The sequence below is a fragment of the Rattus norvegicus genome, chromosome 20 (assembly GCF_021556685.1).
Source record: "Rattus norvegicus strain SHRSP/BbbUtx chromosome 20, alternate assembly SHRSP_T2T, whole genome shotgun sequence".
Classification (NCBI taxonomy): Eukaryota; Metazoa; Chordata; class Mammalia; order Rodentia; family Muridae; genus Rattus; species Rattus norvegicus.
Genome location: NC_141553.1, coordinates 22,313,374 through 22,337,139, shown reverse-complemented (window position 1 = coordinate 22,337,139; position 23,766 = coordinate 22,313,374). Strand labels below are relative to the sequence as shown.

General features: G+C 45.4%; 1 protein-coding gene across 2 annotated transcripts in view; it reads right to left on the bottom strand.

Moving 5' to 3' along the window:
- Positions 1-23,766, bottom strand: part of Reep3 (receptor accessory protein 3) — an 82,460-nt gene that overhangs the window by 26,914 nt on the left and 31,780 nt on the right. For both annotated transcript variants that reach the window (XM_087597181.1, NM_001106386.2), the window contains exon 2: positions 22,665-22,737. In XM_087597181.1, coding sequence (XP_087453307.1) covers positions 22,665-22,737 — 73 coding nt within the window. The remainder of the gene's footprint in view (positions 1-22,664; positions 22,738-23,766) is intronic.

Sequence of the window (23,766 nt, the reverse complement as noted above, 5' to 3'; positions counted from 1 at the left end):
CCCTCCGAGTTTAAGGCTAGCCTGTGTTACACATCAAATTGTAACCTGGATGAAAGGAATTATTTGCTCTGAATCATTTTATATAAATACACACACACCTCCAGATACATAATAGATTGGGTTCTAATACGGAGTTCAGTTTTTAACAGGTGTTATGCATGAGTCTGTGGCTTGGCTACACCAAGTGTCTGGGAACACAAGAGTCAAGAGCAAGGCTCCGAGGTCTGATACAATGTAACTAAGTAACCAGAATCAAAGAACTATTTCATGCCTACAAGATGGTCCTAGACATGATGACATGTGACACTCTTTGAATTTTGCATTTATTTGGGTGCAATGTCTTTCATCCTGGTACCTGGGAGACAGAAGCGGGTGAATCTCTGAGTTCAAGGACAACACAGTTTACACAGGGAGCTCCATCCATACCATCCAGAGCCACACTGTGAGACCTTGCCTCAAACAAATAAATAAATATTTGGATTCTTTATTTTTCCATGGACAGAAATTGCTCAGAGTCCAAAGAACTATCACAGGATGGTTATTTCCATTACTGACAAATCCCCCAAACCAGTCATGCAGTGTGAGAACCCAAGGTACGACAGCAGTTTGGGACATCTTAACTTCCTGCCTGCTGAGCGAGGCCAGCCTAACTAGTCCCTCGCCCTCGGCTGTCTCTTGGCTGTCTCTACGTCCTTTCATAGGCAGAGGCCACACTAGTTATTCTTCAACTCCATCTCTCAGACGTTTACCTATTTTTCAGTACCAGCAGCTACACTTTCTTTCAAGCAGATTCAGGTTTCTTGTTTGTTTGCTTGGTTGGTTCCCTGTTCAACAACATAAGCAAACACACAACCCCACGGCAACCACTGGACTTGGGACTGCTACGTACATAATATAGCAATAATGCCTTTAGCCCCTGTATTATTATGGGATGCAATCGTTCCTGCCACAGGTAAGGGACTAGTGGCAGAGAGGTAAATGGGTTTTCTCAGGGTCACTTTGCCAGGCAGTGGACCCAGGCTGGCCGACTCTGCGATGGACTAGACAGCTGTACCACACACAGAGGGAAAACCGGAAGAGCTCAGTCAAAGCCCCTGCTTCCTCCAGTCTCATCCATGACAGTGCCCTGATAAGCAGCCATGTAAACATATTCTTACTTAAAGTGAGCTCACGTCTAACTTGTGTGGCCTTGTGGCACTTCCATATGGGCCACGGGGCCCTGTTCTAACTACTAACTACTAACTACTAACTGTCCTTACTAACTACTCAGTTTAGAGATAGATGTTTGTCCCACTATCTCACAGACATCAACCTGTATGTAACTCAAGGCTGGGGTGTAGCGAGTGGAGGCCTTGCCTAGGATGTCTAAGCCCTTGTATTTCCTTGCTCTGCAGACAGCACGACAGAGACCCTGGAACCGGAGGTACAGGTGGTTGTGAACTGCCAGCGCTCTTATCCACTGGGTCAGCTGGGGAACTGAGTCAGTCTCTCTTCTTTTTAAAGAAGAAGGCATTCTTTTGTAGTTAAACTAAACCATCACCAAACTATATCAGTGGTCTATTCTCCACATTTTCCCTGTGGACTGACTGTATTTTATTATTATTATTATTATTATTATTATTATTATTATTATTATTTTCTTAGACAGGTCTTGCTTTTTAGCCAAAGTTGGCCTCATACATGTGACAATCCTCCTGCCTCAGCTTTCTCGGATTACAGGCCTGTCTGGCGCGGGCTGTAATTTTATATAAACAAAAGCCTATGGTATGAATTTGTCTTTTGTGAATGAATTCCTTGACAATCTGCTCCCTAGAATGTAAAGGCATTTCATTCTTATCGGATTTACAGACCTTACATGTCACTGAGCTTAGGCAATGATTAAATGTCACTCAGTGACCCTGTGGTGTTCAGGGGAACGACCGCAGAGAGAGTCAACCTGGGCAATGTGCTGCCTGATTTTCACAGTAATGGATCTGGTTGGGATTTTACACGGAACGATTACTCAGCAAAGCCTTATGAAAACCTCGCCTCAAGGCCACCCAGCCTCTGTTTAAGGTTTTTCCCAGAGGAAATACCAAAAGGTATTTCAAGGTTAAAAAAAAACAGTGGTGGTGGGGATCATCTCATAAAATTGCACGTAAAGATGGGGAAAGGCAAAGACCTGAGATAGTTTTCATGTCAGATAAAAACACTGATAGCAAAGTGCAGCATTGGTGTTAACATTAACAATTTCTGTGAAAACCATCACTTCCTGTGCATGTCTGCAGGCCCTTCTGTGTCTGTAGGGAATGTTTCTCAAACCCAGCAGATGCAGAGCCTGCTGTCACTCTTACTGAAGTCTCACCTATGAAGCGGCTTAGAATTTGCAGACAACCAGGACACATCCCCTCGTTGACATCAAAGTCATCTCCAGATGACTCATCCTATGTAAGAGGATGCAAAGCCTTCTTCTTCCTCTTCTCTTCAGGTCCTGAACTGTTGATCCCCTGCCAAGAGCTGGCATTATAGGTGCCTTACTACGCCCAACTCCAAAATCATTTCAAAGCGGCCCACTTAATGGTCACAAAAGTCATTAAATGCATCTTCCCTAAGAAATGCATTTCCAACAAACAACATGTACACTTAGAAGCACTACGTTGAATACACACACACACAGAGTCATCTTTCATATAAAACATGACACAGCTAATTCTTAAGGGCAGAGGTGCCATCGTTAGCAATGACAGGAACTGTCACAACTGTATCCAATGTTACTGCCCACTTGCCATGGGAAAAGACACAAGGATGGACTGACGAAATGAGATCTGGCTCAGGAGACAAAGAAGTGTGTCACCAAGCCTGATGACCTCTTGAGTTCCAGCTCCAGTACCCACAGGGGCAGGAGACATTTCTTCCTGCAAGCTGTCCTCTGACCTCCACTTGTGCTCTGTGGCACCCACAGGAACGAGTAGCAGCGTATCCACACGAACCAATACATGCAAATTCAGGAAAGACGAGAGGTGCAGCTGGCGGCTTTGGCCCACAGGTTTCTAATATTCTCAGGAGAGGACACTGCTACTGAAATTATGAGAAGATCAGTATCAGCTGAGATGAATAGTTGAACAGCTAAGGGATCTAGGTGAGGAGGAGAAAGCCTCCAAGGAAGAAGCATCCTCTGCTAGGACAAAGGGAAGAGGAAGGAAAAAACTTGCTGTGTGGGTTAGAGGTCTTGATGGAAGGAAACAGGGAAGAGGGCTGAAGGGTTGGACACTTCTGTCTCTGCTCTGCAGCAGGAGGGTGGTCGTGTGTTAAGAGCGGCCATGGGTGGCTTTGAGAAGAATAAGAAAGAGCTAGAAAAGGTTTCCTTCTGTTGTGTCTGAGACAGGGTTTCTCTGTGTAGCCCTGGCTGTCCTGGCAATCACTGTGTAGCAGGCTGGCCTTGAACTCACAGAGATCCACTCCTGAGCAGTGGGATGAAAGACGTGCACCACCAGGGACCCTTAAAAAGTTGCTTTTATGGGTAGGGAAAAGTGCTGGTAAGGAAAGCTGGATCCGACTCTAACCAATGACGCCTTTGGCTGCTTGGCGTTAGAGCATGGGTGCTGCAGGGTAATTCTGGGGCAATGGAGGAGAGGCACTCAAAGGCAGTGCCTGAGCGACCCACTCCTCAGCTCCCCCCCACAGGTGTGTGGGGCTGAAGATACCGTTCTCACGTGCACAGTGTGACCTGGAGCGGTCAGTGTGTGCCTCCAGGCTTTCTCCTCTTCCCGCTGGCTAGCAGGGAGCACAGTTGTCTTGGAAGCTGTGTGTTGAAGGTGAGCACAGCTGAAGAGCTGTGGGGCGGAGGAAGACTCCTCTTTGAGGTAGAGGAAGGCCTTGCTTCCTAAAAGCTGGCACAGGGCAGAATAAATCCCCATATCCCTCTGTCACCACGTTCTCTGCAGCAGGGTGCAATTAAAGCATCTTAGTCCATAGGTGAGGCCCCACGCTAATCTTTGGAAACTGAGGCTGGGACCTCTAGAGCAATGGCTCTAGAATTAGCTATGTACCCACCAGGGCCTATTATGGGATAGCTGGGGCAGCTAATGACTGGTTTAGTGGTGGAGACACTGAGAACTATCTTCACGGTCTCTGGTTGAGATCTCCTCAGGGACTCTAAGGAATATCTGGGAAGCAACTGGAGGGTAGGAAACATGACATATTCACATAGCAGACTGAGACAGAACAGGAGGGAAAAAAAATGACTCTGCATTATGGTTGTGATCTTCTAGGAGGAGTGGCTTCCGACTGAGTTTGTTAACTGCCAGTGTATGTGAGTTTAAGCTGCACCTCTCCCCTCCCTCATCATCTTCACCAGGGGAAAAACAAATCAGATAAATCATCGAGCCTTGCAACATGCTGCAAGTAAATCTGTTCTGAAAGGCTGTGGAGGCACCCAAGGGTTAAACGTTAAAGGTTAAAGGTTAGCATAGCCCCGGTGCTGATCTGTGCTCCATTCTGATCGCTTTGCGTTTCCTACGCGTTTGTGACAAAATCTGATGTTCAACGTTTTTATTAAGAGGCTGCAGGAAGGAGACGGCTCTGTTGACAAAGTGCTCTCACTACGTAAGGATCAGGACCCAGGTTTGGATTACCAGCACCCACATACAGAAGGCTGGAGAGAGGATTCAGCAGTCAAGAGGACTGAGTTCGAGTCCCAGCATTACGTGGTGGCTTACAATCATCGACCACTCTAGTCCTGGGAGGTCCAACACCATCTTCTGGCCTCTTTGAGTGTGATGCACAAACACGTGTGCAGGCAAAATACTGAATCACACAAAAACAAACAAAACGGATTCGGGTCTGCAACTCCAGGGACTGGAATCAGTTCTCTGGGCTGGCCAGCCAGCCTGGATGAATTGGCTAGCTGTGTGGTGGGGGGGGCGGGGAGGGGTAGGGAGAGGGAGAGGGAGAGACAGACACAGACACAGACACAGACAGAGAAACAGAAAGACCCTACCTTAAAAATCATTTTAAAAAGTGATTGGTTTTGGACTCTGGGACAAGGGACTGAGGTGCATATTTTACATACCAAAGCAAACCTGGCCTCCAGTTTCTCCCAGCATCCCTCAGTCCTAGCTGGAATACCCCACCTCCAACCCTAAATTTCCCAGCCCAGGGGCTTAGCTGCCCTCCCCCCAGAGGCTCTTTCTTCCCTATTTAATCCAGACATTTTGGTCTCTTGCTCTCTCTTCCGCTCTCTCTTCCTCTCGCTCACCTCAGAGCTACATCCTCAGCCTGTACAGAACCTCTACATCATTCAGATGTCAAAAGAAATTCATTTGCCAAGGAAATAAACCCCCTATTGAGGCAAGTTCTTTTGGAGATTAGAGAGTCATCTGTGATATGAAACCACAGCACCTAAAGTGACATTCTGGTTACACAGTGCATGGGCAGTCGCTCCCCAGATAGCGAGCCAACACTTGCTCTATTATTGCTCCAAATTCATAAGGTTTTGATAAGCCTCAGCGTTTCAAACATCCAGACAGTCATGTGACGGAGCTCTTAGCTTCCCTCTCCCAGAGGGATTAGAGGACATTTAAAGCCTGAACAGTACAGTAAAACGAACACACCCAGAGGCGAAACGCACTATCAGAGTACCACGCACCGTTTAATGGGAACTCATTTACATTACCCTGATACCAAAAGAAAAGTGGGTTCATTTCATGGGTCTTTTAACATTTTTCAACAAAGGAAGTTTTTATGCTTTGCTTCCTCAGGGGGGGAAAACATTTTTATGAAGATCTCAGGATAAACAGACAGAGCGCTGGAAGCCTTGTAACTGTAACCATTGCAGAAACTGGAAGCAGGAGTAAGAGGACAGAGACTACAAACATGCGGGTGGGAGCAGGGCTAGGGTAGGGGTTAGAAGGCTGGGGTAGGGGTTGGGGATTTAGCTCAGTGGTAGAGCGCTTGCCTAGGAAGCGCAAGGCCCTGGGTTCGGTCCCCAGCTCTGAAAAAAAGAACCAAAAAAAAAAAAAAAAAAGAAGGCTGGGGTAGAGGGTAGCAGTAGAGGTGGGGTGAGGGTGGAGGTGGGGGCAGGGTAAGGGGTAGGAGTGTAGGTGGGGTGTGGGTGAGGGTGAGATCACCTCTGGTTTAAAAATAAATGCTATGGGGTTTTAAGAGCCCTGGATAATGGGCACGCATTAATTGAGAAGGGTTTCCCCCCTATATCGTTCCTTTATATAACTTGTTCTTGTTATGTCGTTACTAGAGGTATCATAATAGCAAGGGTGATAATGTGTTCAATGATACAACTGTACTAACTTGCAGTGTGTGATTAGTAAAAACCCAGGTGATAAGTTGATTTGACAAATATTACTCCAGGTCTATTGTGCACAAAGCCTTTGACACGAAAGAGTCGCAGACGATTATAGCAAGGTTCTCCTGCTTCAAGGGCGCTTTCATGGGAGGGTATGAATACAAGAAGATATGTAATTAGAATAGAGTTTAATCCACATACAACTACTAAAGTCTTTATGTACTATGTGTTATTCACTGTTCTGTCTGAATGACAGTTAAAGGAAAGGCTCTAGTTATGGCTCCCCCTCTGCCTCCTTCCCTCTCCCCTCTCCCCTGCAAAGGTCATACATAAATCTGTGCACCGTGGTTGGCTTATATAACACCCGCCTCAGCCATCTCACTGAAACAAGAGGGAAAGAAGATGAACCTGTCCCGTCTACCACGTTCCCAGGACGAAGTGCCTGGTAAGGTGGGCATAGAACCAACCGAACCAACAATTTCTGTTTTCTGGGGGAAGGTCTGTAGGCCAGGCTGGCATGGAACTTACACTATGTAGGTAGCCAAGGAGTAATGGCAGCCCTCCTGGGCACTGGGATTCTAGGAGTCACCAGGCCTGGCTTCTTTCTTAAAATTGAAGGTCTGCTGTCCAGTAAGAAGAGAAGGGCCTGGTCAGAAAAGTCCCTGCCTTGTAGGGCAAGGCCAATGACCTGAGCTCCATTCTTGGAAGCCACACCATGGTGGGCAGAGAGGACCGACTCTACGAAGTTGTCCTTTAACTGCCACATGCTGACCAAGGCACGTATGTGTCCACACACCCACATATCACACGTGCACACACAACAGTAATAACTAAAATGAAAAAGAAAGTCAGGCCTTCATTGGTGAGACTTAAACAAGGAACTATGAGCTGCAGGTGGCAGTCTACAGCATACGGGAAAAAAAAAAAGAATTATTTGTCAATTATTTTCCACATTATCAAGACATTAAGAAATTCTGCAACCTTTCCTAAGTACAGATTCACTGAATTATAAAGCTACTAGGGCTGGTCTTAAAAAACAACAACCACAACCAAAAAAATCCAAAAAACCAACCCCCTCACTTATGCCTAATGATTTCAATTAGAACCATGAAGTAGAACTCGGATCATAAATGCTAAAATATGCTCCAATGCGGGGGGAAAAAGGAAGAAACAAAACAAAATAAACAAACCCCCCAAACTTTGCTGAATCTAAAAAGAAATAAACACTGCTGGATTTCAGACCACCCAAAGAGCACTTGATTTTCTGGACATTATTCGATACTCGGTTGAGTCAGTCAGTGTTCCCAGAGCACTTGTGGACACCAAGTACACAGGGAGTGGGGGTGGAGGGGTTGGATGGAGAAATTCTCAGATGAGGGTTCCTCAGAAATGGCAGAGAGCTGAAAAAACTCTCTTCTGTTTTGTGAACAATTATGCAATAATTTGGTTATTTCGCAACACTTTTCTCCCCCTTTAAAACAAAGAGGAACAAAATGTGAGAAATCAAATTGAAAAAAAAAAAAAAAACAGAAAACAAAAAAACCCTCCCTCTTTTATTCAACCCAGATGGCTCTGCTTTGGGGTGCTTCTCAGAACTGTGCCAAGTCAGAGGCACGGTAGAAACTAAGCTAGTCACGTTAGATTTAACTTGGGCAGAGCCTGCGCTGGAACATGTGGAGTCTGTCCTTGACACGGGCTCCTGGGATAGAACTTAGGTCACTTGCAAGGGCGTTTACATGCTGACCCATCTTTCCAGCCCTGGCCATCATTGATGAACAGGGACAGAATGTAGGTTTCTGATGGTTACCTCTGATCTGGGCTTCCTCTGTTTGGAGGTGGATCTCAGCCCACCGTGTCTTACATGGGTGTTGTAATTGCTGTAGCTTACCATGACTCCTGGGTGGGAGTTTTACAATCCCACACTGAACCCACGCAGCGTGAGTAACCTGCAGTTTCTGGTTCTTGCCGCCCCAGGCCCCACAGAAGACCCTGTTGCTTTGAAGGACAAAACTTCATGTAACTGCAGGTGTGAGTCTCGTAGCAAGTGAAGGGAGACAGACACAGAACCGTTCTGTTGTCTGATTCCGGGACCAATGAATTACAGCAGCCCTGCTCTCCTCAGTCTCAGGAACTTGGGAGAAGGAAAAGTGCAGAAACATTTCAAAACTAGATGACAATTAATTTAAAAAGTGTTGAAAACAAGATGCAAAATTTAGGAACGACTTCGGGGAAACTGCTCCCAGGAGCACATGGGAAGGAAAGACTGGCTTCTTCACCCAAGATAACTCTTTCCATCCATACCAGCTGGGAATTCATGCTTCACTTTCCCCCCTTTTGTTTAAAGTCCTCTTGATTTGGGATAACACAGATTGTTAAGAGACGCCATCCTGTTTAACACGGGACAGAATCTCTCAGGGTTTAAAGGGGAAGGGGCAGCCACTAGAATGGGTCTCCTGATCATCCTGGAGGTGAACCTGACTCACGTGTAGGCTGTACCCTGTGTTCTTCTCTTCCTTTGATTCATCTCAGATCGCTACTTTTCTCTTTTAAGCCACCCCAAGGTACCATTCCATAGGCATTTCTATCCCAGAGAGAGAACGAAGGTCTCCACTGAGTCATGGATAAGTAGCTACCTGGGGTCGGGGCCAAGACCCTAGGACAGTAGTTCTCAGCCTTCCTAACACTACAATCCTTTAACACAGTTCCTCATGTTGTGGTGACCCCCAATCATAATATTATTTTTGTTGCTACCTCAGAACTGTGATGTTGCCACTGTTATGAATCGTAATGTAAATATTTTGGGAGAAAGAGGTTTGCCAAAGGGGTCACAACCCACAGGTTGAGAACCACCGCTCTAGAGGAAACCGCAGAACGAAGGCTGGCTACTGAAGGGGAAGCCTCACCCACAGACATCAGGCCAGCCTCAAAACATGGAAACCAGGAGGAAGTCTGACTCAACTTGTATTGTGTGGTTAACTGTGTTAAAAACGAGTTTGTTATATTCCAAGCTGTTAATTGATTCACATGTTCCTAAAACAATTTTTCAGTGGCCAATGGTACATATGAAATTATTATAACTTTAAGAAACACAATTTGGTGGATGGTGGTGATGGAAGGCCTACCACCTTCTTTTATTTCCTCTCACCCCACTCCCGCCACAGACATGGCTTCTATGTAGCCCTGGCTGTCTTGGAACTTGCTTTGTAAACCAGGCTGGTCTTGAACTCACAGAGATCTGCCTGCCTCATCCTCCTGAGTCCCAGGATTCAAGACTGTGCCATCACGTCTGGCCAGCAATCCCTCTTTACTGAGCTAATGGGGTTCCCAGTGCTGCTTTCATACTGGGCTTTGTTTGTTTACTCCAGTAACTTTTCTTGCTCCCCTGCTCCCAGTTTCTTTGCTCCCTTAAAAAATGCTATTTCTCATCACAAACATACACAACAGAGTTAAATCTAGGTTCTGCATACGAGAGGGGAAAAATGAACATTTACACATAACATTTTAAAAATCAACAGTTTCCCCCTTAGCCGTGGATGAGGATCTGTCTAGAGGAGCCTGTAAGGTGGTTCTGAGGGTGCAAGTCTGAAAACCCGAGTTCAGGCCTAGAACCCATGTATAAAGCCAGATGTAGTGGGGTGTTCCTATCACTCCAGCACTCCTACTGTGAACTGGGAGTCAGACACAGCAGAATAAGCCAGAAGCTTACAGTGAAGCCAGCCCAGACCCCATAACCCAGTGACACAAATAAGAAAGACCCTACCTCAGGAACAAGGTGGACAGAATCCACCCAGAGAAATCGAAGGTCCATGTGCCTGCCATCTCTCGGTCTCTCTGTCTGTCTCTGTCTCTCTGTCTCTCTCTCATACATACATACACCCCTCCAGAGGATTCAAAACAGTCCTGTCGATTTCTAGACCCCCCTTACCCCCAGTAAAATGTGGAGAGAGAGAGGGGGGGGAAGGAAGAGGGAGAGAGGAGAGGAGAAGAGGGAGAAGGAGGGGGAGGGGAGAGAGAGAGGAGGGGGGAGGGAGGAGGACAGAGAGGAGATAGTCAAGCCTTCAAGAAGTACAATCCACATAGGCTTTGGCTGTGGGTCAGGGTTCAGCCCATGCACAGAGGCCTGGCTTTATTTGGGAGCTGACTGCAAGGGCAGGATTTCAAGTCCAGGCCAGACCTACTGCTCTAGCCTCTGCATTTTAATAGGATCCCAGGGGATGCATGCAGACTCAGAAGGCCAGCATCTCCCTGGGAAGCTGCTCAGCGCAGTTCCTCTCCCAGTACCAAGTAGAACAAAGGGCAAGGCTCTGTGACATTGAGAGAGCAGAGCTTTCTGTCTGGGGAAAAGCGGGACATGGTACCTTAGATAAGCATCGTAATCATTTAAAATGTAATCGTACTTTCAGAGCACTCTGTATATATGTCATCAATGAAATGAAATTAAGAGCCAGGCATGGTGACTCACACCAGTAGCAGAAGTATATCTTCGAATTTGAGGCCAGCCTGGGTGGGCTACATAGCGAGTTCCAAGACAGCTTGGTCTACAGAGTCAGCTCCTGTCTCAAGCAGCAATTAAAACAACCTCTACTATCCTAAGGCTCAAAGTAGTAGGAAGAGCCTTTAGCTTTCAGTCTAGCCCTCAGGGGGGTTTCTTGGTAGCAATCAGCTTTTCTCAATGGAGGGGAGGGAAACCCTGGAAGGACTCTCTTCCCGAAGCTCATTAAATATACTCTGTTGTTTCTCCAACGGAAAGACCAGAGCTACTTGGATGCGGACAATGGATGTAGGTCTCTTCCCAAGGAGAGAAAGTCCGGGGCTGTGTACAGAACTCAGTTACTGCCCGTGACCTCAGCATTGGGGAGCTACAGGCGAGTCCAAGGTTATCCCTGGCAGACTTTCAGACTCGCCCGGGCTGTGTGAGACCTCCTTGTCTCCAGATACATAAAAACAAAAAACCTGCTGGAATGTCTGGAAGCCACCATGACTCTGTGAGACCCTGTGAGACCCTATTATCTCAACTCCGTCTCTGTCTCTATCCGTGGCCTGAGTCGCCTTCCGCACTTCGCTTGCCAAGTCAGGATAAGTGGCCTTTGTTTATTTGCTTGTTTCTTTAAAGGTGACTTTTGTTTCATTTAACCATCCTGATTGCCGACAGGAGACCCCCAACCGAAGATAAAACGTATTTCAGTGTATTCGGGGTTTCTGAACAGCATCCCTCTCCTTCCCTGACATTCCCATGATGTTTTCCCAGTGTCCTTCAGGGTGACCGAGGTGGTAGGGAAATACTTGATTGGTCTTAGCGGGAATCTTCAGGAACAGCTCCGGCTTCCGTGTCCGATAAGGACCTTTGTCAATGTCACGTCAGTCTTCCTGGAGCTCTGAATCCTGCAGCCACAAGCTATGGACTCGTAGTCTAAGATCACGGAAGGAAGTCAGTGTCTTAGCATTCAAAAGATAGGTTCTGGTCTCTGTGTGGTAGGAAAAAAAAAGTGACTGTCCAATGACGTGACCTTCAGCTGAAAAGAAAAAAGTCAGTCGCGTAGGACATAATTAGGAACTGCCTCCTTAGAAAATTAAAAGATGTATTTTCAGTTTACAAGTATGTGTATTTTCCCGTGTGCATGTGTCCTCCATGTACCCCATGCACACAAGGCAGGGACCCCTGGGAACTGGAGTCACAGGTAGCTGGCTGTGAGCTGCCACCATGGGTGCTGAAAACCAAACGTGGGTCTTCTGTAGAAGCAGCAAGTGCTCTTAACTCCTGAGCCATCTCCAGCCAGTCCTCACAGATCTTAGTTTTTAAGAAGAAACAGCTTTTCTGTACTCCAGTTTCTAAGTAGTTGGGTGTTTTCCTTGACGGCTGCATTTAGCACATCTCGCCCAAGCTTCTTTTCCTGTTGGTCAATCCTGGGCTAATCTCTCCACCTTTCCTCTTGCAAGTATTGTTGTTCTGAGATAGGGGCTACTAAGTAGTCCGAGCTGGTCTCAAACTCAGGATTTTCCTCCCATCGATGAGACACAGGCATGAACCATTACATCTGGAGTTAGCCGTTGCTTTATTAAGCTGGTGCAAGGGATAATCCTTAGGAATACTAATCCCTTGGATTTTATTTATTCTTTTACTCCATTGTTTAATTTACCCTACTTCCCTTACAGAGCAAGCTCACTAGATGTCACAGGCTTTCCTCAAATTCCCGACCCTCCTGCTATGGCCTCCTGAGTGCCGGGATTACAGGTGTGCACCACCAGGCATAGCTTCAAAGGCACACCTTTTAATTTCATGTGTGTGTGTGTGTGTGTGTGTGTGTGTGTGTGCGCGCGCGCGCGCGCGCGCGCGTGTGTGCGTTTACTTTGTTAGTCAATATTTCATTTGTCTTCCTTTTTTATTAAAGGAGTGCTTCAAAGCTATCAACTGAAAAAATGTGATGTTTAGAACCATTTCAGATTTTCAATCGGTCGACTACACACTTGCATTCTCTCCCTCAGAGTCCGGTCAGTTTTCCTCTGGTGGGGAGGTTATGGTTTCTGAACAGAGCCGCTGGGGTGGGGGAGGCGGGGAGGCTGAATGCTGGCTGCTTTAGAATATATTTCTCCCTGAAGTGAGGGTGGCGGCAGCAGGGTTTTTTTGTTTTTTGTTTTTTGTTTTTTTGGTAGTTGGGGCTTTTGCGACTTTAAACTATTCCATCACTAGGGATTAGGGTGGAGGTGGCTAGGCCTCTCTCCAACTTCTTAGCAACATTTCCTTTAATGGAAACGACTGTTTCTGTCTCCGCTTTTAAGTCCATTTCCACTGCCACTACAGTTGGTAATGCGATGTCCTGCCCCCATCAGTGGAAGTATGGCCCCGCCTCTAGGTGTAGTGTGACTGCAGTGACTTCTCCACGATGGTTCCCAAACAGTTTCACTGGGAGCTGGGACAAGGCTGAGGCTCCAGGATCGTGGGAAAGCTCAATTTACTTCACAAAGGCCAAGAGTTTTGCTAATTGGCATTCTAAATCGGTAGGAGAAACTATCTTGGGTCCTCTGCAAGAGCAGTCAGTGTTCTTAAGCCCAGAGCCAGCTTTCCAGCTCCAGTTACAGAATCTTCTTCACACTGGACAGTTGCGTAGGCTGTAGCTGTTGTAATGACCCCACAGCGGTCATGAAATTGTTTTTAGAAGACTTGAGCATAAGACACTTGATTATGACAGTATCAATGATGTCAACAGAAAAAAATATACAGTATGCATAAATAAACCTGACACATCAAAATCTGGTTTGCAAATAACTTTCACATAATTCAAATAGATTTCATTCACTGAAGGATAAAGGGTTGTCCCACATTTATCAACACTGACTTAATTATGAAATTTATGTTGAGAAAGTAGGGCTGTGGCAACATACCCCTTTAGTCCCACCAGTAGGGAGGCAGAGGCAGGCAGATCTCCATGAGTTTGAGGCCAGCCAGGTCTACAGAGTGAGTTCCAGGACAGCCAGGGATACATGGAGAAACCCTGTCTGGAAAAACAGAACAAACCAAACCAACCAATCAACCAACCAACCAACCAACAGAATCTTAGTTCATGTACTGGGGTGTGGCTCAGTGGCAGTCTGTCTGTCTAATGTGTAGGAGACCCTGGGTTTGAGCCTCAGCCCTGCAAAATACAAATAGGCAAGCAAACAAAAACCTAGATTCACGTGCTTGTCGTGGTTATGCACACGTTTAGTCCTAGTATTTGGCAGGCAGAGGCAAGCAAGTTTCTCTGAGTCTGAGGCCATCCCGGTCTACACAGAGTTCCAGGAGAAGCAGGATTACACAGCGAGACTCCGTGTCTCGAGAGCAAAGCAAAACAAAACAAAACAACCCCAAACCAAGACTTATGACTAAAGATATTCATTCTAGCGGCTAATACTCAATTTTAAAGTAATTTTCAAGGGCTGAAAAAAATAGCATGTGTTACTTTAGACCTATTTTCTATCAAATCATATTTAACAAGTGAACGCTAATTGTGTGTCTTATTTGATACTGTAGGAAAGTGGATCTCGGCCTTCCTAATGCTTTCACACAATCCCTCATGTGGTGACCCCCCACCTCAGCCATAAAACTGTTTTCATTGTTACTTCAGAACTATAATCTTGCTACTGTTGTGAATCCTTGTGTGAGTATCTGATATGCGGGATATCAGATATGTGGCCCTTGTGAAAGGGGTCTCCACCCACAGGTTGAGAACCATTGTCGTAGCATTTGGAAGCAGAGTAATAAAATGGTCCAACAGCAATCCATCACCATGCCAATTTAGAATTTGGGTAAAGATGTTAGAATACACACGTTTCAGAGGGAGGATCTAAAAAAATCTTATTAAAACAATGAAATCATTTACTCTGTGTGTGTGTGTGTTTGTCTGTGAGTGTCTTTGTGTTTGTCTGTGTGTGTCTGTTTGTGTGTCTGTGTGTATCTCTGTGTTTGTGTCAACGTATGTCTCTGTATTTGTGTCTGTGTGTTTGTTTGTCTTTCTGTATCTGTGTGTGTCTCTGTGTTTGTGTGTCTGTGAGTGTCTTTGGAGCTGGGGACTGAACCCAGGGCCTTGCGCTTCCTAGGCAAGCGCTCTACCACTGAGCTAAATCCCCAGCCCCGTGTCTCTGTTTTTATGTCTGTGTGTCTCTGTCTGTCTGTGAGTGTCTTTGTGTACCTGTGTGTCTCTCTGTGTTTGTGTCTGTGTGTTTGTGTGTCTGTGTCTGCTTGTGTCTCTGTGTTTGTGTGTTTCTGTTTTTATGTCTGTGTGTCTCTGTGTTTGTGTCTGTGTGTGTCTGTATGTCTGTTTGTCTGTCTGTGAGTGTCTTTCTGTGTCTGTGTGTCTCTGTGTTTGTGTCTGTGTGCTTGTGTGTCTATGTCTGCGTGTGTTTGTGTGTCTCTGTTTTTATGTCTGTATGTATCTGTGTTTGTCTGTGTCTGTGTGTGTCTGTGTATCTCTGTGTTTGTCTGTCTGTGAGTATCTCTGTGTCTGTGTGTTTGTATGTATGTGTTTGTGTGCATGCACAAGCTAGTGTACTTGGAGAAGGTCGAGGAGAGCTGGTGGGAGCAGACACTCTCCTTGCACAACGTGACTCCCAGAAAGACTCGGGCTGTCAGGCACAGCAGTGAGTATGTTTACAAGGTGAACCTTGTGTAGCCACCAACAGTCTGAAAGCAGATCAGGCTGTGCCTATTGCTCCTGCTGCTCCAGAGACTGAGGCAGGGGGATCAGAGTTTAAGGCTAGGCTGGACAACATTTAACCATGCCTCCCCTCCCTGCCAAGTGTTCAATCAGAATATAAACAGACAGATAAGCATGCGGCTGATAAAAATGAATTTCCTAAAAAGCAAAAAACGAAAACAAAACGCGCCTTAATCAATACACTTTTTTTTTTTTTTTGGTTCTTTTTTTTCGGAGCTGGGGACCGAACCCAGGGCCTTGTGCTTCCTAGGTAAGCGCTCTACCACTGAGCTAAATCCCCAGCCCCTATCAATACACTTTCAATACTGAAATCTTTGAATCAAACGCAATATGGCTGTAGTTGTTGCTATACTGAGTGTCATATCAAATCCAGAGCTTCGTCCACACTAGGAAAACATTCTAACAGGACACTTGCTACATCCTTTCCCTGGGGTGAACCTTTGGGTTCCCATCACGAGGTACCCAGAACACTTGTGTAGGTCAGTGGAATTCTGCCCCTCCTTTACCACGCAGAGGATGCTGGGAACAAGTAAAGACAGGTCTTCAAGACGTCTCCCTCCACCCTACAACTACTAGACAGCCTGAGCTGTCACTGAAGGACAAGCACTCTGGAGCGGGCCCCTGGTCCTTAGGAAGTCCATTCCCATCACTCCCACAGTCAGTTAAGAATGAGGTCAGGTTCCAAACTCAGCACAAGTTCAGAGTCATTTCTGGGCCTTTTAGCAAGTCGTCTCCCAAAGGCCTGCCCCTCCCTTTGTTCCTGCTCACAATGAGTCTCAGGCCCAAATGTCTGACTTTAACTTTCAAGTGCTGCTTAGCAAGTCTTGCGCTTGCTGCGCTCTCCGACATTCTTAGAATAAGAAAACGGGTTCCCTAGAAAAGCTATGGCGATTACACACGATTTGGAAGTGAACGCTCTCGTGTTTTCCAATCTTAAGATGTATCAGCCTGGAGAATGTTGCAAAGACCGCATTAAATCTCCAGTAAGCGTGCATTTCAACTACGGCAAGGCCTTGAGCGTCTAAGTAGGCCATATCAGCTACACCATGCAGGAAATTATACCCCAGGAAAGCTCTGCTTTAAAAATAGGCAAAGGAAGAAAGGAACGCTGCCAAAACACACAGGGCTCTCCGTTTGTTTTGATTTGCACACGGCATCTGTTTGATCAGGTGCAACCTGCCATTTGCAGGCTTTGGGGGAATGGTAGTAGTTAGGGTGGGAAGAAGTAAATTAGCCCAAAATGTTTGCTTTTAGAACATGCTTTTGAAATAGATATCAGCAGAATTTAGGTCAGGACTACATATCACAAAGACACCGGGTTTGGGGGATAAGTGTTGAGACTGGGCTTGGACATGCCCTAACCCTGCAGACTCCAAGCTGAGGAAACAGATTGGTCCACTGGCTCTTGCAAGCACAATGTAGCATTCTGCAGACGTGGAGAAGCCAGCTTTTCTATCTTACAGCTTTTCTGTCTTACAAATTAATTTTTCGAAAGTTCTGCCTAATTACTGTATACCAACTATGTTCAAGGTACAGTGAGGTACAATGAAAGCAGCCAAACCCTTCCTTTGATGGGAGACAGACATTAAGGATACAGTATCAGGCAGCATAAAGAAGTATTGAGATCGGAACACAGACATGTAACGAGTTTTATTACTGCTGAGAAACTTCCACAGAAAAAAAACCAAACTGAATCTACAGGTCTGCCAAACCCGGCAGGACTAGTTTAAACAGGATGGCTACATTTGGTAAAGTTCAGGTGAATACGAGGACACTGTATTAATTCCTCGCTTCACATAAACAGCGAGGCGGCTTTCACTGCCAGCCATTGTTGTGATTAATGACACTTTGGGGGCCACAGTGACTTGGCTATTTTATTTATGTTATTTTATGTGTATGAATGTTTTGTCTGATGTGGACTGTATGCCTGCCTGCTGCTCTTGGAGTTCAGCAGACGTTACTGGATCGATTGGAGTGGAATCGGGGGTATGATCTACTGGGACCAGAACCTAGGTCTTCGGTGAGAGCCTGTGCCTTCTCTCCTTTCCATCACCTGTGCTTTTAACCACTAATGGGGTTGGGCATGGTATGTGCGCCCAAACAGAATGACCAGAACATTAGAAACCCAAGCGCTCTGGTGTGGACCCATGCTGACTTACGAGGTCCTCACGAGTGAATGGACAGCACACTCAAGTGTGGATATTATTAGAGTTGATAGAATGCTGCCTCCTTTCCTGGGCATAGATCCCTGTTTTAATTCCTACAAAATTAAGTATATTAGGCTATATGATAAAGAGAAAATAAGGCAGCAGATGGAATTAGGGCCAAGGATCAGACAACCTTGGGGGTGAGCCCTGTCGTTCATAAAGGACCATACAAGCGAAAGGAGGAGGCAGAAGGCTAAAAGCCCAGTGCTGGCAGCATCCAAAAATCTCAGCCCTGAGCTCTTGGCTGTAAAGACACAGGGACTGAGCCTGAAGCCAAGGAATGTGGGTAGCTTCCAGCTCTGAACGACAGATCCTCCACGGGACTAGAGCCTCCAGAGGGAACACAGCCAAGTGGACCCATGCTACATTTCTGAACTCTAGGGATGTCTGGGATTAAATATTTCGTGGCTTTCCGTCTAGAATAGCGTGGTGGCTGGGACAAGCAGGAACTCGACGTGGTGATATGGGAAGGTGCTCTGAAACTCGTGGGGAATAATTAAACACTCATGCCTCGGGCGAGGGAACACACGCAGCACCCCAACCTTGGTTTCTGAGAGTCTTGGTGTTAGACAGGAGGGTGACTGAGGTCTTCAGTGGTGTATTATATTCCTTCCTGGTTCTGTTGTGCCAGGAAGTGTTCGTGAACCCCAAAAGACCACCAAGGAGCCGCTTCCAGTGTAACAGCATTAGGGTCTTTTTATGACAAGCATGGGCTTGGGCTCTCTTCCCACTCAACCCTGACACAGCAGGATGGGAAGGGAAAGCAGCGTAGCCTCGAACCTCAGCAGGACAAAGGTTTATAGGACACAGAAGTGGGGGAGGGGGGCATCTATCCTGGCAAGCATCAAATTGAATGACTATTATAAGCTGACAGGTGGGTGCTCCAAAGCAAGACGGTATACAATCGCAAACCGTCTGAAAGTTCATCTGAAACAATCAGACTAATCTTTGACTAACTGTTGCTAGGAAGTAGCTAGGGAGTGACTCTGGCCAGGGCTAAGCCGTGAGGTCCTTCCTGGTACATGGGTGTAGCTTGGGTTCTGCTGCAGGTCAAGTTCTCTGGCTTTTTTTTTTTTTTTCTTTTCTCTTTAAGATGGAGGCCAGTCTCAAGATGGAGTAGGTTTGGCCTCTACTCAGTTCAGTATCTGTTCTCTTTTATCACTCACTGTATTTTCAAAACAGGGGTTTTGAATTTAATGGATTCTCTTATGCAGGTTAAGCTATTTTTAGCACGTGAGGGAGAATTAAAATTCCAGAAGCATGTTATCTTTAATTGTCTTACATTTTCAAATAACCCAATAATAAAAATCTGAGTGTGTTATTAAGGGGATGAAACATATAAAGTTACGTTTTCAAGTGGAGCTGGGGGGGGGCATGCCTTTGATCTCAGGAATAGAGAGGCAGGAGGATCAGGTGTGTAAGGCCAGCCTCAGCTAGCTACTTCGTGAGTTAGAGGCCAGTTTAGGTTACTTGAAACCATGTTTCGAAGAGAAAAGAAAAAAAAAAAGTGTAACAGAAGAACTGATGCGCAGTGAAAGTGGAGTAATTGTTTTATAATTAAGTCAACCTCTAAATAACCCGTTTTTAGCATTCATTTATACATATAGGTAATTTATGCTTTCCTAAAACTTTTATATTCTTATTGCTGTCCTCTTAGCTGGCTTTTGGTCTGCCTATTTACTTAACTACTTGTCTTTATCTATCTAGTATGCACACATCTACATATGTATGTATCCACTTATCTATGTATGCATCCACTTATCTATGTATGCATCCACTTATCTATGTATCTGCCTACTTAGCTATCTTTCATCTATCTATGTATCTACTTATCTATCATCTATCTATGTATCTATGTATCTATCTATCTATCTATCTATGCATCTATATATCTATGTGTCTGTCTGTCTGTCTGTCTGTCTATCCACCCACCCACCCCTCTGGGATGGTACATCTGTGTCCATCTCCCCACCTCCCTACCTGCCCACCTGTCTCCTTGTCAGTGTAGCTGGGTCAGAGCATCCATCTACCTGGCTGTCTAGCTATTTATTTCCTCTTGGGGACAGATAGAGTCTCTTCATTCTGTAGTGCCTGCTAACCTCAAGTCTTCAGGGATTCTCCTACCTCATTCTCCAGAGTGCTAGGACTGCAGGCCTGGACTTCTCTACAACAGGCCCTGGAATGAGTCCAAGATCACAGGAGCCCACAGCTGAAAGATACACCATCCAGTTCTTCAACTGCACAGTTAGCTAGAAGCAGAGAAAGATCCCGCTGGATACACGCTGTGAGGAGCTTTTGTATTTCCTAAGCTCTGGCCAGTAGCATACTCCGTGGCTCACATTCTCCTGGCATTTTAGAGATGAGGGGTTATTCATACTTCTTTACCACTGGAAAGAGGATTCCAAGTAAAGACACAGTAGAGCGGTATCTCACGTCTATAGAAATGACTAATAATCGGTGGTAACTCCTATGTTTCTGGGGGTTTTGTGTCTGGGGGTTTTGTGCTCATTTTCATTGTAGTTTTTACAAAAGTAATGGCAAATGACTTCGAGGGGAAACTAAACCAAACCGGTTCATCCCCAGGACCACAAAACTCAAAGCAAACATAACCAAACAGGTCCTTCAGCACCGGCAGCTTGAGAAATGCTGGAAATGGAAAGCAAGTGTTGTTTTAGAAACTAATATAAGCCAGTAGTGTAACATGGCACCTGAAATATTTATTACAGCATATATTGAAATATGCCCCTTCAAGCTACTTATAAAATGAATTTAAATTAGAATGACTTCATATGCTTCCATGTCTTAAGACTATTTTCCCAGTCCTGGATCCAAGAGATCTGTATCATAAAAGGATTTAAAAACTCCACAGCTTACCCAACTAACTTCTTCACCCCTCATAAATGTATTCCACCATTATGAGCTCGGTGTGTGGGTCTATGCGTACATACACTTCATTACAAAACTGGCCTTATCTGACAGAGAAACGTGACTATAAAAGTTCAGTAGGTTAATTACAAAAGTTTTAGCCACTGGCTCTCTGCAACCTTAAATACCTGCAAAGGGACCCAAGAATCAAGACTGGATTTCTGGTCTTTGTGATCACATGCAGGGCTGGATGACAAGGCTGCCTGCCATCCACGGTCCTTACAAAGAGCCACAGTTATACACCTCCGGGAGCCCAAAACAGGCACTTAGACAGATGCTCACACGGGCATGTCTGTGCCAGCAGTATTCATAAGAGCCAAAAGACAGAAGCAGAACAATTCAGACGTCTGTCGACGGATGAGCAGATAAACAAGCCCTTGTTTGGTTTCACCAATACAATGGGACACTGTTCCAGCCATCAGGAGGCACGGAACACTGAGACGTTCCAAAACATGGATGGACCTCGAACACGGCTCGGCAGCTGGGAGAAGTCACTTACTCTAAGATTCCATTTAAGGGAACGTCTCCAGGGAGAAGCAGGTGGGGGAGGGGTAAACGCCTAATGGGCCTCCCTTTCATTTCAGATTGAGGAGGGCTGGAAGGAGATGGTGTCTGTTGTCTGCCTGGCACTGAGAGAGTACTAAGTGCAATCGAATTGTCATTTAGAAATGGATATTCTGGCTCCCTCAAACAAACAAATAAAAGAAGTGCCACAGTTGCCGGTGTGAGTTACCTCAGTGCTGGCCGCTTATTTGTTTTGATTAACTGCCCAAGGTACACATTTGTTATTGTCTAGAAATGTACTCCATCAAAACAGAAGCCCACGCCAGGACTCTGGGCAAGGAAGTGTATGGGAATAGTCAGCAGAGGAAGGGCCAGCCGGCCAGTGTGAGGGCCCCAGTCCAGAGCCCCCAAACACATGAAACTGGTGTGGTGGCACATGCCTGTAACCCTTGAACTGGGGAGACTGGGAAGGGACTCCTAGGTAAGCTCTTTGACTCCCTAGTCTAACTGTACTAGTTAGCTAGAAGTTCTCAGAGAGAAGACATCTTCCTCCAACCTCCATATGCTATGCTCCAAGGTGTACACATACACACACACACACACACACACACACACACTCGTATACTCACACTCACACACATGTATATCATACATATACACACATACTCATATACACTCACACACACTCATATACACACTCACACATATACACACACTTATATACTCACACTCACACACATGTATATCATACACACACATACATACTCATATACACTCACACACACAGTCACACACACACTTATACACATACACACATACACATACACACTCACACACATACACTCTCACACATAATATACATATACACACTCACACACTCATACACACACTTATTCACTCACACACATGTATCATACATACACACTCATACTCACACACATAAACACACACACTTAGACATGCACACATACACACATACACATATCATACATACACACTTAGACATGCACACATACACACATACACATATCATACATACACACTTAGACATGCACACATACACACACCACACGCAGCAAAAATAAAATAAAAAAAAAATCATGATGAAGAAGTTTGCTTCAAGCCTGCAATAGTCTAACAGAGATGAGGTAAGGGGCTTTGTGTTTAATCAAAAGTGGGAGGACGACGGCCATGAAAGAGGAGGCTTTGTGTGACGAGATACTCTCTCGGCGCATCTGTAAAATTCAAGGCTAGAAAACTACAGCCTGTGTCCAAAGAACTTTGGCCAGGCACACAAACCTTAGTCCACTGTGACTCAGGCCACTAGGAGCCCACCGTCACTGCTCTTGGGAACTCCAAACTCCAGGAGCCAATGGTCAACGGAGGCCACTTGAAGCGTTATGGTCAGTTAAAAAAACGTCATTTTAAAAAACAGTTATTTCCACAACAACACTCATATCACCGTTAGACCAAACCCATCGGTCTAACTCTCTAAAGCGGCAGGGTTTCCCAAGGTCTGTGTTCACAGCAAATGAGGATCACGGAAACTTTACTTACATACTCCTTGACGTTTTTCGTCTTCACGGCTTTGTAGGAATAGTACGCCGGATAGAGCATTCCGAACACCAGTCTGCAAGGGAAAATTCGATTAATTCGATCCAGCAGTGCTTCTAACAGTTCAAGATTTAACTCAGGAAACGTGTAAGGATGGTAACACTCAGAGGGCTGCAAAGTCACGTGGAAACCAAGTCTACCCTGAGAAGCAAAGTGGAAAACACATTTTAAAGCAAAAAGACAATTTTAATGATTTAGATAGTGGCTTTCATGGTAATAAAAAAAATCTTTGCTTTGTGGGGAGAGAAAAAAAAACTTTAAAGTATATTTTTCTCATCACCTCCCCAAATATTTTTTCCCTGAAGAACACTAAAAAAAGGGAAAAGTAGGAAGACAAAGGTAAAAATTGTCCCATCCCTGGCAACTGGAGAGAATCCCACCTTTATTTTGACAGAAAGAATTCACTCTTACATGTGTAGATAGCAAACTCAATGCAAACAAATACAATGTTGTGGGAAAACAACAGCAGCAGCAGCAGCAGCAGCAGCAACAACAACAAGAAAAAAACCCTTCACAACTCAAGCTACCAGCCTGAGCAGCGCTGGCTTTTACATATGACAGAACTGAGAGGCACTACTCAGTATTAGTAAGGAAATACATTAAAATAACTAGGCATGGGGGAGAAGCGGGGTGGTCTCTCTCTCTCTCTCTCTCTCACACACACACACACAGAGAGAGAGAGAGAGAGAGGATCAAAATCCACTGTACAAATATAACCCTAAGCAGTTATAACATTAAATTACCAATAGGACTCAAATGCACTCATTAAGATTAGCAAGCCCATAGGGAAGGAATAAACAGATATGTCACGAGAACAGGCCTTCCAGCTAATGTCTGTGTTCCGGACAGGATGCCTGCCCTTGAAAGTCACTCAGTACTAGTATTGCCAATGTCACGGATTCCCACAATATTTATAAACGTTGGTGACTCTCTGAGTCTTTGGCATTACATCCAATACTGTGGCAAACAGTTCTCAAAATCACACTTCCCGAAGTAACCTTCACCTACCTCAAGATACCACCCGGGAGATGACGTCATTCTACGT